We start from the raw sequence: 16,333 nt of genomic DNA on the forward strand, positions 1-16,333 counted from the left end.
AGTACGAGTAACAATGTGAAAAATTGATGTGGACAGAGTATGGGGAGTGAGTGTGATGGGATGTGTGCAGACACAGTATGGGGAGTCAGGTGAGCAGGCAGTATAGAAAGTGAGGGGGTAAATATATGAGGAGACAATATGGTGAACAGGAGGGATGTGAGAGGAGACAGTATGAGGAGGGAGGGGAATAGTGTGAAGAGACAGTATGGGGGGAGAAAAGTGAGTGGGCACAGAATAGAACCTGAGTAGTGGGGGCATAGCATGGGGGACAGTGTAAGGGCACAGCCAGGAGGGGACAGTATACCAAGGGAGGGGGAGTGTGATGAGAGAGTACAGTACAAATTCTGGGCCCTATAGGGGGGACAGAGTATGAGAGGACAGTGTGAAGAGGGGGCCAGTATGGAAAGGAGATACCTTCCGATACTTGAGTCCCATTGATTTGTATTGGTATCGGGTATCGGTATCGGATCAGATCCGATACTTTGCCGGTATCGGCCGATACTTTCCGATACCGATACTTTCAAGTATCGGACGGTATCACTCAACACTAGTCCCGTGCTGACTAGACATGTGTGGCCTAACTCAATGATAATGAACTGAGTGAGGCCGGGCACGTCTAGTCGGAATGTGGTCAGAAGTATACAAATCACATGCTTGTGCTGACATGACTGTCCACCGGCAAGGGAGAATCCTAAAAGTGTGCAGTGCATTCATTGTGAGATTTCAGAAGCCTGCTATGTCAGGATTCGGCTCTGCAGGTTCCAGTAGTCGTCACATGGACACATCACTCATATGTGACTATGATACTTGTGGTCCTGTGACAACGAGCTTCTCTTCTGCTTCTCTGTTTTTCACTGAACATTGAGAGCATTAGGGAGAGCAGCTCGTGGGTACATGACTAAGTGTGCAAATAGCATGTGTGCTGGGGGGGATCCAAAATAAATTCTTTCCCCGGGTGCCAGAAAACCAACATACACCTCTGCCGGTATGCTACTGTGAGCGGCAATTACCAGGTCCAGTAGAGGGATGTCTGTGCACAGTGCAGCACAGGCAGTGAGGCAGGGACTGAGGGTGTGCACAGAGATTGGATGGAGACCCGGAGACTGCCCATCCCAGTCTACGCCGTAGCCTGGAGCCCTCATTATCATAGGAATATGTGAGGTAATAAATTGTTTTTCTAAAGCTTTATAGTGTAATTTTAGGTCAGGGAGGGATGGTTAGGGATGAGCTAGCAATGTGCAGGGACAGGTAGTGATGGCTACTTGCGGATATGTGCCGCACTTGCGGGTTTGCACTTGCGGTGAGACAAAAAAACACTGCTAGCAGTGTTTTTTTCCATTGCTGCAAGTGCCGCATTTGCCGGATCGCTGCAAAACCGCAAGTGCCGCAAGTGCCGCACATGTCCGCAAGTCCCATAGGGAATGAATGAGGCTGAACGCAGTGTTGCCGTAAGTGATCCGTTACGTGGCAGATGCGGAAAAACTGCCGGATCTGCTGCAAAAGGTTACTTTCACATCTGCGATTTATGGCAAATTCACTGCCGATAGTGTCATACTCACCAATGGGGGACGCAGCACTAAAAGTACCTAGGGCAGCAGAAACTCTAAATACGGCCCTGGGCACACCATATGTACCAACAAGAATGTTGATGGTAAGTATGAGGCTGCCGTCACACTAGCAGAATTTGGTCAGTATTTTACATCAGTATTTGTAAGCCAAAACCAGGAGTGGAACAATTAGAGGAAAAGTATAATAGAAACATATGCATCACTTCTGCATTTAACACCCACTCCTAGTTTTGGCTTACAAATACTGATGTGAAATACTGACAAAATATTGCTAGTGTGACGGCAGCCTGAGTAGTAGTTTGAAGAAATACACATTTCCTGCAGATAGTCAGAGCATAATATCAATGTTTCTCGTGATTACACTACCTATGACTAATGTGGCAATACAACTTCTTTTTAGGAATATTGAGGAAGATCTGGTGAAGAACAAAACTAGACCTGCTGCCCATGACAATCAGTTTCCTCTTCTACTTGTTCAGATTTAGAGGCACATTGGAAAATAAAAGTCATAACCTCATTGGTCGCCATAGAAAACTAGTCCACTTTTTTATGTGCACCAGTTTTAAGACCTCTCCACTAGTGTTATATTTCTGATACAAATTGACATTTAAGACATCTATCGAAACCGTAAAAAATTAAAAACTCAAATCATTACTCACAGCAACCAGAGCGCAGACTTTCCTAAAACTGCTCTGCGAAAATGAAAGCTGTGCTGTGATTGGTTGCTATGGGTAGGAGACACTTTTCTGTTTTAGATAGTTTTAATAAATTTGAAGCATAACTGTTCCCCAGGATCTCATGAATGTAGAAAACAACACTCACCTCTTTCTGCTTGGCATCCTGTGGGTAGACATCCGGGGGTCCAAGCCGAGGTCTTTTCAGAGGTCTTTGTTCATAGCTAAGAATCCCCAAAGCAGCCATAATCTTTCATGATAACGTGCTGGAATGAGACAAAGACATCTTTAGACGACTGGACAGTTTTTTACTAAATCTGACAATAGACACCAGTTCATACGTACAGTGATAACCTATTTTTCGCATTCCATAGTGTTCCTAAAAATGTATTTTTTAAAAAAGTCAACAATTAATTTTACTATGATGGGAAGATGATTTTCAAGTTCATGTTGCCCATAAATCCAGTCTTTGCCGGGGCTCATGAACTATGCCGTTAGCTGTGTCCCGCTCTACTTTGTATACTCTTTTAGAATGCTTAGCGGTTTCTTGGATGAGTTGTCTCTGTGCCCTGGCAGTACTTTGGCAGGCATGCCTGGATGATTTGTATCTGTGCTACATCTTCTACATCTGAAGATAATGGGGGTGATTCATTAAGGTGCTTATGGCAGAAATCTCCCACAAACACCTTGATAAGGCGCAGTACATTTTGCACAACTCAGCAGTGGAGCAAAAGTATTATGACTTTTGGCTTCTACATGCCGGCCCCTGCCAGCTGCGCCAATGAGGGTGAGATGTGGGTGAGACATGTGCGGGGCATGGCATGGTCAGATCCGCCTATCAAATTCAGCAGAAGTTATGCCACTAAAGTGGCGTTTATTACTCCAAAGATGTAGTATGCCAGACTTACATTACTGGTGATGGCGCATGCTGGGTTCCTGATGCGCTTGATTCATTAAGCGGTGCCACTGAATGAATCAGGTCACTACGAATGCTTCACCAAGACCCACACACGTTACGGCAGTCTTAATGAAATGTCTCCACAATCGCTTTCACTGTGGATCAGTGTAGCCGCCTAAAGCTACATTCACACATCAGTATCTTTTTTTTTTTTTACTTCCATGTACAACAAACAGTTTTTTCTCTCATGTGTCATACGTATTGCCTTCATATTACATCTGATCTGCATTCATTTTCTCTCCGGGCCATCAGGTATTGCACCCCTGTGTGCCTACTCATATACAGGCTACTTTTGTTTCTGATCAGCTGTAGGCCACACTGTGTGTCTCTCACCAGGTATTCTCATCTTCCTCATATGGCTGTCCTATTGCTACAGAACATATCATTGCAATATAGTGCTTTTAGTTGATCTCTAAGCTCCATGACAGGATCCTTGGTTTGTCTACGCTATTCATTATTGTGGAACCACTACACTTTCTGGTGGATGCTGCCATTATTTACCTATACTAATACTACAGATGCATCTCACAAAATTAGAATATCATCAAAAAGTTAATTTATTTCAGTTCTTCAATACAAAAAGTGAAACTCTTATATTATATAGCATCATTACAAACAGAGTGATCTATTTCAAGTGTTTATTTCTGTTAATGTTGATGATTATGGCTTACAGCTAGTGTTGAGCGATACCTTCCGATATTCGGAAATATCGGTATCGGATTGGAACGGCCGATATCCCAATAATATCGTATATCGCCGATACCGATACCCGATATCAATGCAAGTCAATGAAACAAAAATATCGGAATTAAAATAAACCCTTTCTTTCCTTGTAGGTTAATTCTACATGAAGGAAAACAACTAAGAATAATGTAGGATGTACTGGGGGAGGTGGAGTAGACATTAAAGGCATAGAGGTTTAGCCCAATCAAATGGAATATCGGGAATTAATTTTTTTTTTAAAGACGTTCAGAGATACAAAGATATTGACTATGTTAAGATTTTATATATTTTGTCAGATATTTATGTTTCACTACTTCCATGCTCTTTACCTTCTTTTTTACTTTTCCCACACTTTCTCCTTCATTATCTTTTTCATCAACTTCTTCTTCACCTTATTCATCTTCTTCTTGACCTTCTTCCTATTATTCTTTTTTTACATTCTTCATATTCTTCTTATTCAACTATTATTCTTCTTCATATTCTACTTCTTCATCTTCTTCTTCTTCATCACATTCTTATTTGTGACAGGCATTCCTGTAGTTGTTATCTATAAAAGTTTGAAGATTACACCTTCCGTTCTGCCTGTCCCTAAAGATTTACAACAGGATTTGTCCGCGTTCAGTTTGGCCTGCAGCAGCAGGTTTTTTCCAGGGGCACCAGGAGGAATGGACTCACCCCCATACACTGCTTAGTCTTCTTCTGCTTATAATTTACTAATAATTTTACTTCTGCTTTTTGTTCTGCAGCTTCTTGCTCTTCTGCTTCTTGGTCTTCAGGGTCATTGTCTCCAGGGTCGTCGTCTCCAGGGTCGTTGTCTTCTTTGGGGTGGTCTTCAGGGTGGTCGTCTCCGGGGTCATCATCTCTGGGGTCGTCGTCTTCTTCAGGGTGCTCTTCAGGGTCATCGTATTTAGGGTCATCGTCAGGGAGATCCAGAGCGATTAGCAAGAAGGTACAAGAAGGCTGAGGAACTGCCGAGAAACAGCTGACGGTACTGGAACCCAGATGGCTACCCGAAGGTACAAGAGCCAATGGAACAACCGATGACCAGTTGACGGTACTGGAACCCGGTTATTAAGCAGGAGGTACCCGTGCCAGAAAGCACTACCAAGGACCACCTGACGTTGGTGGAACTCGGATACCCAGAAGGAGGCATCTAAGCCAAAGGCTCTGCCCGGAACCAGCTGACGGTACTGGAACCAGGATGGAGAGCAGATGGTACAAGAGCAAAAGACACTGCCAAGAACCAGCTGACGGTACTGGAACCCGGATGGGTAGCAGAAGGTACAAGAGCCAATGGAACTACCGAGGACCAGCTGACGATACTGAAACCCGGTTACTAAGCATGAGGTACCTGTGCCAGAAAGCACTACCATGGATCACCAGTCGTTGGTGGAACTCGGATACTCAGAAGGAGGCACCTAAGCCAAAGGCTCTGCCCGGAACCAGCTGACGGTACTGGAACCAGGGGGACGTATTCAAGATTGTCTTCCAAAGAACCAGCTAATGGTGCTGGTACTCAGATAGCTATTAGAAGGTCCACATGAAAAAAAAATTGCTAGGCCGCGAGCCGGCCAGAGTTACCGAAAACCCACAGTCCTACAGGGGGAGCTTGTTGTATTTGCACTACGGAACCAGCCTTGATTGCCAGTTCCCGCAGCCCACATAGGAAGCACCTAAACTGCAGGCACCATAGAGTTGGCTAACCCGACCCCAACCCGACAGGACAATGTGTTGGACTCAAAGTGACCTTGACACTACCCGGAAACGGCTGGCGTGCTGGAACCAGGCTGGGCAAGAGGGAGTACCCATGCCAAAGACACTTCTGAGCATCAACTGGCGGTGTTGGAGCCCAGGGATTACAGGAGAAGCAGAGTGTAGGCTGAGGCCTATTTGGAGAAAGTTGAAAGGGAACCTTTAACCCCCCCCCCCCCGGCGTTTGTAACTAAAAGAGCCACCTTGTGCAGCACAAAGACAAGGTGGCTCTTTTACTTATGCTCCTTGCACACACTGAAGTTAACAATTATAATAAAATGTGCCCCCTCATACCGTGAAACCGTCCCGGAGGCGTGACTTTCCTTCCTAATCAGATGCAGCACAGCTGTCATTCATACCCCCTTGCACATGCCACAGCGATTAGGGGTCAGCTGACACCGCACAGTCTGAAGAAGGCGGAGGGAGATGAGTGAGAGGCGAAGATATGCACTGCGCATGGCCATGAATCCCAGCCCCGCAGTGTGCATAAACCAGAAGACACTGCGGGGCGAGATCTCGGGCAGCGCGGCAGCACAGGTGCGGTCAGCCTGACATCAAATGATGTCAGAAGATGGGCAGCGCTAACTGCGCATGGCCAAGGAATAACATAACAGCGCAAGCTCTGGGACAGATTCAAACAACGCTCAGGAGGCAGCGCACGGTGCCAAGGGGGTATGAATGACAGCTTTGCCGCGTCTGATTAGGAAGGAAAGTCCCGCCTCCGTGACTTTCACGGTATGAGGAGACACATTTTATAAGTGTTTAGTTCAGCGTGTGCAAGGAGCATAACTAAAAGAGCCACCTTTTCCTTGTGCAGCATTAGTGCTGCACAAGGTGGCTCTTTTGGTTACAAACGTCTGGGGGGTAGACAGGTTCCCTTTAATTTCTGTAGTAGTAAGAGTGTGGAGGGAGCAGGAGAAATTTGCGAACACACAGCAGGGGATCAGCTGGCGTTACTGAACCCCAATAACACTGGAGCAGGTGTTGACTGTTCAGACAGCACTTCTGGGCAGCAACTGGCGGTGTTGGAGCCCAGGGTCAATGCTAGAAACTGATGGCAGAAATTGCCGCACACACAGCAGGGGAGCAGCTGGCATTACTGAACACCAATAACACTGGAGCAGGTGTTGACTGTGCAGACAGCACTTCCGGGCAGCAACTGGCGGTGTTGGAGCCCAGGGTCAATGCTAGAAACTGATGGCAGAAATTGCCGCACACACAGCAGGGGAGCAGCTGGCATTACTGAACACCAATAACACTGGAGCAGGCGTTGACTGTGCAGACAGCACTTCCGAGCAGCAACTGTCGGTTTTGGAGCCCAGGGTCAATCAGGGTGTAGGCCGAAGCCTAATTGGAGCAAGTTTAATATCTGAAGTTGTGTGAATGTGGAGGGAGCAGGAGCAATTGCCGGATACACAGCAGGGGAGCAGCTGACGTTTCTGAACCCCACTAACACAGGAGCTAGTGTTTTTCTCTGTGCAGACAGCACTTCCGAGCAGCAACTGGTGATGTTGGAGCCCAGGGAATGCAGGAGAGGCAGAGTGGAGGCATTGCCGGATACACGGCAGGGGATCAGCTGATGTTACTGAACCCCAATAACAGAGGAGCAAGTGTTGACTGTGCAGACGGCACTTCCGAGCAGCTACTGGCGTTGTTGGAGCCCAAGGAATGCAGGAGAAGCAGAGTGGAGGCATTGCCGGATATACAGCAGGGGATCAGCTGACATTACTGAACCCCAATAACACTGGGTCATGTGTTGACAGTCCAGACGGCACTTCCGAGCAGCAACTGGCGGTGTTGGAGCCCAGGGATTGCAGTTCAGGTGGTAGAAACATGAACACAACATGAGACCTGGATACTGTTGCCAACCAATTATTTAATCTGGAAGAGGAGTGGCAAATTCCTGCGAGATCCAGGCCTTGTTCATTTTCAGAAAAGTAAGCCGGTAAATGTTATCGGAGGATAGTCGCATGCAACGGTTTGTTAGTACACCACATGCGGCACTAATGACGCGTTCCGATAATACACTAGCAGCAGGGCAAGCCAGCACCTCCAATGCATACTGGCTAAGCTATGGCCATGTATCCAGCTTAGAGACCCAAAACTTGAAAGGGGAAGAGCCATCTGGGAGTACACTGAGAGGGCAAGACATGTAGTGTCACCATCTGACGGAAACGTTGCCTCCTGCTGACTGGAGCCGTCTGTGATGGTGTAGACATTTGTGGCGGGCACACAAAACTTTGCCACAGTTGGGCCATACTGGTCTTGCCTTGTGCTGAGGCACTGCTTCTGCTCCCTGTTTGTGCAGAGCTTCCTCCACTGCCTCGACGCACTGAGCTGCTTTGTAAAGCAATAGCAGCACTGCTTTCGGTTGTACTGGAGAAGATGATGGAATGCACCAGTGTGTCTTGGTACTCCCGCATTTTACGCTCCCGGTTCAACGGTGTTATGAGGCTTTGTAAGTTGTCCCGGTAGCGAGGATCTAGGAGGGTGTACACCCAATAATCAGTCGTGTTGAGAATGTGGGCGATGCGGCGGTCGTTTTTCAGGCACTGCAGCATGAAATCAACCGTGCTGCAGACTGCCAACTGGCCAAGAAACGCTGTCCCCTGCTTCAGGCGTGATCTCTGCCTGCTCTGCATCACCTCACCTTCGCTCTACATACTGACTACTGGAGCATTGTGTAACTCCTTCCTCTGGACAGATGTCTTCCTCCTCATTTGACTCCTCATCCTCCTCACAAAACTCACAAAGTGTCCCCTGCCTAGGCCTTTGTGAGGAACCATGTTGCGCAGATCGTCCAGAAGCAGATGGCCTTTGTGACTCCTCATCTTCCACCTCTTCCACAACCTTCTCCCTAAGCGCTTGCAGTGTTTGTTGAAGCAGGCAGATAAGAGATAAGGGGGACAGTCATGCTGACTAGTGCTTCATCTGCACTCGCCATCCGCGTGGAATCATCGAAGGCACGCAAAACTTGGCAGATGTCCTTCATAGTGGCCCACTCAGTGGTTGTGAAGTCTGAACAGCGCGCAGTGCGACTTCTTTGCGCCTGATGCAGCTGGTACTCCATTACTGCTGGCTGCTGCTCACACAACCGCTCCAACATATGTAACGTTGAATTCCACCTGGTGGGTAGGTCACATATGATGCGATGTTCCGGAAGGCGGAATCGGCGCTGCAGAGCTGCAATGCGCGATCTTGCCATGCTGAAACGCTGCAAGTGAGCACACTCTAGGCGGACCTTGTGCAGCAGTGCATCAAGATCCGGATAGTCCCTCAAAAAACTCTGCACAACCAAGTTGAGCACATGGGATGTGAGTGAGGTTGCCTAGGCCCAGAGCTGCCACCAGATTTCGGCCATTGTCACACACTACCATGCCTGGCTGGAGATTCGCTGGCACAAACCACACGTCGCTCTCCTGCTTGATGGCATTCCAGAGCTCTTGCGCTGTGTGGCTTCGATTCCCCAAAGAAATTAATTTCAATATGGCCTGTTGACATTTGGCCACGGCTGTGCTCATATCGGTCGTAACAGGTAAGCGTTCACGGGTCCATGTGGAGGTGGACTGTGACGGCTCCTGCAGCGCTGATTCAGAGGAACTGGAGTATGAGGAGGAGTCAATGTGTACAGACTGGATTCCTGCAATCCTTGGAGTTGGCAAGGAGTTGCCTTTTGCAGGGCAGGGACGGCTTGCCTGCCGAAATAAAAGTGGCTGGGCACGTTGTATTGTGGGACTGCCAATGCCATCAAGTTACGGAAGGTGTCAGTCTCCACCAGCCTGAATGACAGTATTTCAAGGGACAGTAGTTTTGCAATGCCAGCATTCAGAGCCTGTGCTCGGGGATGGTTTGCTGAGAATGGCCACCTTTTCTCCCATGCCTGTGCTACCGATGGCTGTAGACTGGGCTGAGAATGTGAGGATGACAGGGAACGTGGTGCTGTGGGTGGAATTATACTGGGTCTCTGTACAACAGTGCCAGAGGTTCTTCCATGGCGATCCTGTGAGGAAGCCGAACCAGCTGTGTGTGAGCTGGAGGAAGAGGCTGCAACACGAGCTGAAGAGGTGGTAGGTGCCGCTGTAGGTTGGCCTAGGTCTTCAGTGTGTTTTTGTAACTCCACCACGTGCTTGGTCCGCACATATTTCCACATATTTGTGGTATTGAGGTTGCTGGCACTTTTCCCTCTTTTGACTTTCTGATTACACAGCTTGCATTTGACTAAGCAAATGTCATCTGCAACTGTGTCAAAAAAGGACCAGGCACTGCAAGTCTTGGGAGCACCTGTTTTGGCTTTTGGAAGAGGCATGCTCCTAATGGGTGCCGAAGTGGAGGCTACAGGCAACGCAGTCTTCCCCCTCCCTCCTTTTTGGGCCGTTAAGGGAATCTCTTCCTAAGAGCTGCTCCCACCACCTTCCTGTACCTCACGCCATGATGGGTCAAGGACCTCATCATCTACACTACCCTCTTCCACAACTGCTTCTCCTGGGTAGTCTTGGCAGTACAGTACACACCAGAAAGTGGCACCTGAGTCTCATCATCACATGCGTACTGAGGTGTGCTGACCGGAAGCACTGGCCCACCCGCCTCTTCAGATTCAGAGAGACAAAGCAGTTGGACATCACTGCATACTGGCTCTTCTTCCATTTCTCGAATGCTGCTTGGCTGGCCCCCTCTTTCCAAGCCAAGAGATTTAGAGAACAGAAGTAGAGATGGCTCCTGTACAGGGCTCTCTGACTGCCTGGGCAATTTGGCAGGTGGTGAAGAGAAAGATGGGTTCTTCAGTGCTCTGTGCCTGAGAGGATGTGGCACTAATTGAAGTCGATGCGTTAGCTGCCATCCATCCGACAACGGCTTCAATTTGTTCGTCTCGCAGCAGTGGGGTACGGCGAGCTCCTACAAATCTGCGCATGAAGGACTGTTCCCTGCTAAAACTGGGGGATGATGATGAGTCACCAGTGCCCGCAGCAGGCACAGAATCCCCACGTCCTCTCCCTGCAGAAACTCCACGCCCACGACCACGTGCCTTACTCCCTGCCTTCTTCATCTTGGTAGACTGATAAAGATAGGCAAAAAAGTACTAAGGGCTTAGTGTGCTTATTCCTGAAGAGCTGCTAACAGGTATAAGAAACACTAATTTTATAAAGTGTGGTCTACACTTTAATATGAACTAATGTGGCCTACACAACTGTAAAGTGGAGTGTTTGGTGAACTTTATTAACTTTTTGGTTTTTTCGCAGAACAGGCTGCAGCGTGAGCTGCACTCACACAGAGACCTTGCAGACAGCCGTGAACAGCGCTGCAAGGCCAAAAAAAGCTCCTCTATGTAATCCTATATAGTGTTTTTCCACAATCTAGCAGGATACGGATGGAAACCCACTAATAGGATAAATCTGAAAAAATATGCAACAGGCAGCACTAATTGAAAAAAGGACAATGGAACGGTATAAGGCAGTGATGCACACTGAGCTGACAACAACCAGCTGTGGCGGCAGAACAGGCTACAGCGTGAGCTGCACTCACACACAGGCCTTGCAGACAGCCGTGAACAGCGCTGCAAGGCCAAAAAAATCTCCTCTTTGTAATCCTATATAGTGTTTTTCCACAATTTATCAGGATACGGATGGAAACCCACTAATAGGATAAATCTGAAAAAAAGTGCAACAGGCAGCACTAATTGAAAAAAGGACAATGGAACGGTATGAGGGAGTGACGCACGCTGAGCTGACTACAACCAGCTGTGGTGGCAGAACAGGCTACAGCGTGAGCTGCACTCACACACAGACCTTGCAGACAGCCGTGAACAGCGCTGCAAGGCCAAAAAAAGCTCCTCTATGTAATCCTATATAGTGTTTTTCCACAATCTAGCAGGATACGGATGGAAACCCACTAATAGGATAAATCTGAAAAAATGTGCAACAGGCAGCACTAATTCAAAAAAGGACAATGGAACGTTATGAGGCAGTGATGCACGCTGAGCTGACTACAACCAGCTGTGGCAGCAGAACAGGCTACAGCGTGAGCTGCACTCACACACAGACCTTGCAGACAGCCGTGAACAGTGCTGCAAGGCCAAAAAAAGCTCTTCTATGTAATCCTATATAGTGTTTTTCCACAATCTAGCAGGATACGGATGGAAACCCACTAATAGGATAAATCTGAAAAAATGTGCAGCAGGCTGCAGTAATTGAAAAAAGGACAATGGAACGGTATGAGGCCGTGACGCACTCTGAGATGACTACAGCCAGCGGTGGCTGCAGACCAGACTAAAGAGTGAGCTGCACTCCCACAGACACCTTGCAGACACCCGTGAACAGCGCTTCAAGGCAAAAACAAGGTTCTCACACAGCGGTTGCTAAATTAGCCTGGGTAAAGCACGATGAAGCAGATCGCTATCTCAAACTATCCCTCAGTCAGAACAGCAGCGTCCTGTCCCTAACTGAATTCACAGCAGAGTGAACCCAAAATGGCGGCAGCGGCTTTTATAGTTCATCATGACATTATTTCAGCAGCCAAACACAGCCATGCCCTTACTTACATGCCTAACATGCATAACAGGATGTGCCCACACTTCTTAGGATTCCTCATTGGCTGAATTAAATCACACTGGCTCATTGAATTATGGGAACTTCCAATTCCGGTATCCGATATTGAGAAAGTATTGGAACTCAGTATCGGAATTCCAATACCGCAAATATCGGCCGATACCCGATATTTGCAGTATCGGAATGCTCAACACTACTTACAGCCAATGAAAACCCAAAAGTCATTATCTCAGTAAATTAGAATACTTTATAACACCAGCTTGAAAAATGTTTCTAAAATCCGAAATGTTGGCCTACTGAAATGTGTGTTCATTAAATGCATGGCTATTTTCCGTTTTGTTTTGTTTTTTCAGTTTTTTTTTCCCTCCCAGAACTTTTTTATTTTTCAGTCAATGTAGCCGTTTGAGGGCTTGTTTTTTTGAGGATTGTTTTTTGCTGGAAATGTGTGAAAATTGGAAAAAAACTTCAATTTCACAACTGTTTTTTGGGTTTTGTATTTAGCATATTCACTATATGGTAAAACTGACCTTACAATATGATTCCCCAGGTCAGCTGAAATACGCAGATACCAAACATGTTTCTTTTTTTTGTTTAACTGGTTACAAAATGTTTGGAAATTTGTAAGAGAAAAAAATGTTGCTTTTGTTGCCATTTTCATTTTTTAGGATCTGGGGCTGTGTGAGGGCTTTTTTTTTTGTTCCCTGAGCTGATGTTTTTACTGATACCATTTGGGAATAGATACATATTTTGATCGCCTCTTAAATCTGGTGTTTTGATTTTTATTTTGTTATGTCGTATGGATTAATTTATTTTATATTTCGATAAACAGGACTTTTACAAATGCAGCGATGCCAAATATGTGGGTTTTTAATTTATTTTTTATTGTTTTATTTTTAATGGGGTAAAAGGAAGTTGATTTGAGCTTTGTTTTTAATTTTTTTTCATATTTTTACCTGTATTTAATAGTCCCCACAGGGAACTTGAAGCTGCAATCCTCTGAACAAGCGTTCTACACATAGCAGTGCATCAGCACTGCTATGTATACATGTAGCTAAAATCACAATCTCCTATGAATTTCAGGAGCATCGCAATGATTGGCACAGTGGTCTTCAGCAGACTCTCGACTGCAATAACAACATCGAAGCATGAAATGATGCACGGCCCTCTTGGCATGTATTAAATGCTGCTGTCAGAGATTGACAAGGGGACTTAACATGTTAGCCTTGGATGGAGTTCTGCACCACCTGCAGCAGTTAGGCCTCTTTCACACATCTGGTGGCCGTCACAATCCGTCGGTGCGATGTATCGACAGATGCGTCAAAAATAGTGTCAAACGGATGCGACGGATCCAGTTTTTCGACAGATCCGCTAGACGGTTCCGTCAAAAAACTGGATCCATTACATCCATCTTATCCATTTTTTTCATCCATTTCATCTGTTTTTTTTGACGGATCTGTTTTCCATACCTCCAAATGGGAGGCTCCCAAATGTGATTGGCTACTGGAAAATAATGGAAACCTATATATTGAGTGTTTTAACACCCCATCTTTGAGAGCTTGTAGAGCAAGTGGCAGAAATGGAAGGAGTTCTAGCAAATATTGTGACCATCTACGCATTTATCCATCAGGCAGGTTGCTGGCAGGCTTCTTGCTTCTATGCTTCTTGAGGAATGAAGCCACATGGCAGGTTTATATAGATTTGGGGCTGTCTGGCCAATTGGCTACTAAATACTGATTTGGAGCATGCCCAGTATAAAAAAACAGAATCCAGCGCTGGATTCTGTCATGTGACTTACTACGACGGATCCTGCATCCATAGGCTTTCATTCGTCGTGGCACGATTTTCCGACGCAGACAAAAAACGTTTCAATGCACGCTTTTTCCAGACGACGTGTCAACAAATTCCGACGGATCCAGTGCACGACGGATGAAACGTGTGGCCATGCATCGCAATCCGTCGCTAATACAAGTCTATGAGAAAAAACACATCCAGAGGGCAAATTCGCAGGATCCGTTTTTTTCACAAAACAACGCATTATGACGGAAAATGAAAGACGGAAGTGTGAAAGAGGCCTTAGAGGCACATGATGACTTATTAAATCAGCCATCATGTGCAGGGAAAGATGTCGGCACAGCATGCGAGCTTGATCAAAGTCAGGGAGCCAGCATATGATATACCGTTACGTCATATGTCAGTAAGGGGTTAAACTCCATGGGTGATGTTTTCATTCGGAAATATAATTTACATACTTAGTTTTTTTTTCTTTCATTTATATTTAAGAAAAAAATGTGTAATGTAACAGAATAAAATAAAAATGAAGATAAGTCTGAGGTTCTAATAATATAGATGTCGTGTGGTGTACCTCTTACAAAAGGTAAAGCGGAAAAGTAACTTGTATATAGTAACCGTGTGTACATATCTGTGGAATATGATGGGGTTATATAGGCAAAGGGAAAGATAAAGGTAACAGTATCAGCTACATATTAGAATAACTATATCTCATTATATGGAATATTAGGTAATATTACTGGTGTTACACATCCTGATATAGTAACACAGCATAAGAGAAGACCATTTCTGTTTTCATTACCATCACTTCTTAGTTCAAGTAATACATACCGGCACTGTGTCTAATATTGGTTTATAAGATATGGAGTTCAGACAGTGATATACAGCTTCCTTGGCTGAATCTTTAATGCAATGTGCAGACATCTGGCTCTTCGCCCCGTATATCATAGTGAATATATATGCTCATAACACCGTTCAATTGCATCTTAAGTGGATATGTCACTACATTTCTCATTACAAACTGCATACATTATAAAATGCATTACTTAGACCGGCTGAGGCTAATGTACTTACTTTGAAAATCCATGACTGAATGGCTGCATAATTCTAATATTAAAATAAGCATTTTATGAGTCCAACTAAAGAGAGAAACTGCTCATGATTCCAAATGTATTCAATCTCTAGAGCTCCAGCCCACTGACAGCGGCAGCTTTCAATCTCCTTCAATCCAGCCCACTGACAGTGGCAGCTTTCAATCTCCACCACTCCAGCCCACTGACAGCGACAGCTTTCAATCTCCACCACTCCAGCCCACTGACAGCGACAGCTTTCAATCTCCTCCACTCCAGCCCACTGACAGCGACAGCTTTCAATCTCCTCCACTCCAGCCCACTGACAGCGACAGCTTTCAATCTCCACTGATCCAGCCCACTGACAGCGACAGCTTTCAATCTCCTCCACTCCAGCCCACTGACAGCGACAGCTTTCAATCTCCTCCACTCCAGCCCACTGACAGCGGCAGCTTTCAATCTCCTTCGATCCAGCCCACTGACAGCAGCAGCTTTCAATCTCCACCGATCCAGCCCACTGACAGCAGCAGCTTTCAATCTCCACTGATCCAGCCCACTGACAGAGGCAGCTTTCAATCTCCACTGATCCAGCCCACTGACAGCCGCAGCTTTCAATCTCCACTGATCCAGCCCACTGACAGCGGCAGCTTTCAATCTCTTTCGATCCAGCCGACTGACAGCGGCAGCTTTCAATCTCCACTGATCCAGCTGACTGACAGCGGCAGCTTTCAATCTCCACTGATCCAGCCCACTGACAGAGGCAGCTTTCAATCTCCACTGATCCAGCCCACTGACAGAGGCAGCTTTCAATCTCCACTGATCCTGCCCACTGACAGCGGCAGCTTTCAATCTCTTTCGATCCAGCCGACTGACAGCGGCAGCTTTCAATCTTCTTCGATCCAGCCCACTGACAGCGGCAGCTTTCAATCTTCTTCGATCCAGCCCACTGACAGCGGCAGCTTTCAATCTTCTTCGATCCAGCCCACTGACAGCGGCAGCTTTAAATCTCCACTGATCCAGCCCTCTGGCAGCGGCAGCTTTCAATCTCCACCGATCCAGCCCACTGGCAGAGGCAGCTTTCAATCTCATAGTAACATAGTAACATAGTTATTAAGGTTGAAGGAAGACTTTAAGTCTATCTAGTTCAACCCCTAGCCTAACCTAACATGCCCTAACATGTTGATCCAGAGGAAGGCAAAATAAACCCATGTGGCAAAGAGTAAGCTCCACCATGGGGAAAAAAATTCCTTCCCGACTC

The 16,333-nt window shown here is 46.4% G+C and overlaps 1 protein-coding gene across 1 annotated transcript in view; it reads right to left on the minus strand.

Moving 5' to 3' along the window:
* MED12L (mediator complex subunit 12L) overlaps positions 1–16,333 on the minus strand; it is a 995,158-nt gene that overhangs the window by 977,896 nt on the left and 929 nt on the right. The window contains exon 2 of the mRNA XM_077290760.1: positions 2,391–2,508. Within this exon, the coding sequence (XP_077146875.1) occupies positions 2,391–2,489 (99 nt within the window). The 5' untranslated portion in view covers positions 2,490–2,508. The remainder of the gene's footprint in view (positions 1–2,390; positions 2,509–16,333) is intronic.

The sequence above is a fragment of the Ranitomeya variabilis genome, chromosome 2 (assembly GCF_051348905.1).
Source record: "Ranitomeya variabilis isolate aRanVar5 chromosome 2, aRanVar5.hap1, whole genome shotgun sequence".
NCBI classification, from domain to species: Eukaryota; Metazoa; Chordata; class Amphibia; order Anura; family Dendrobatidae; genus Ranitomeya; species Ranitomeya variabilis.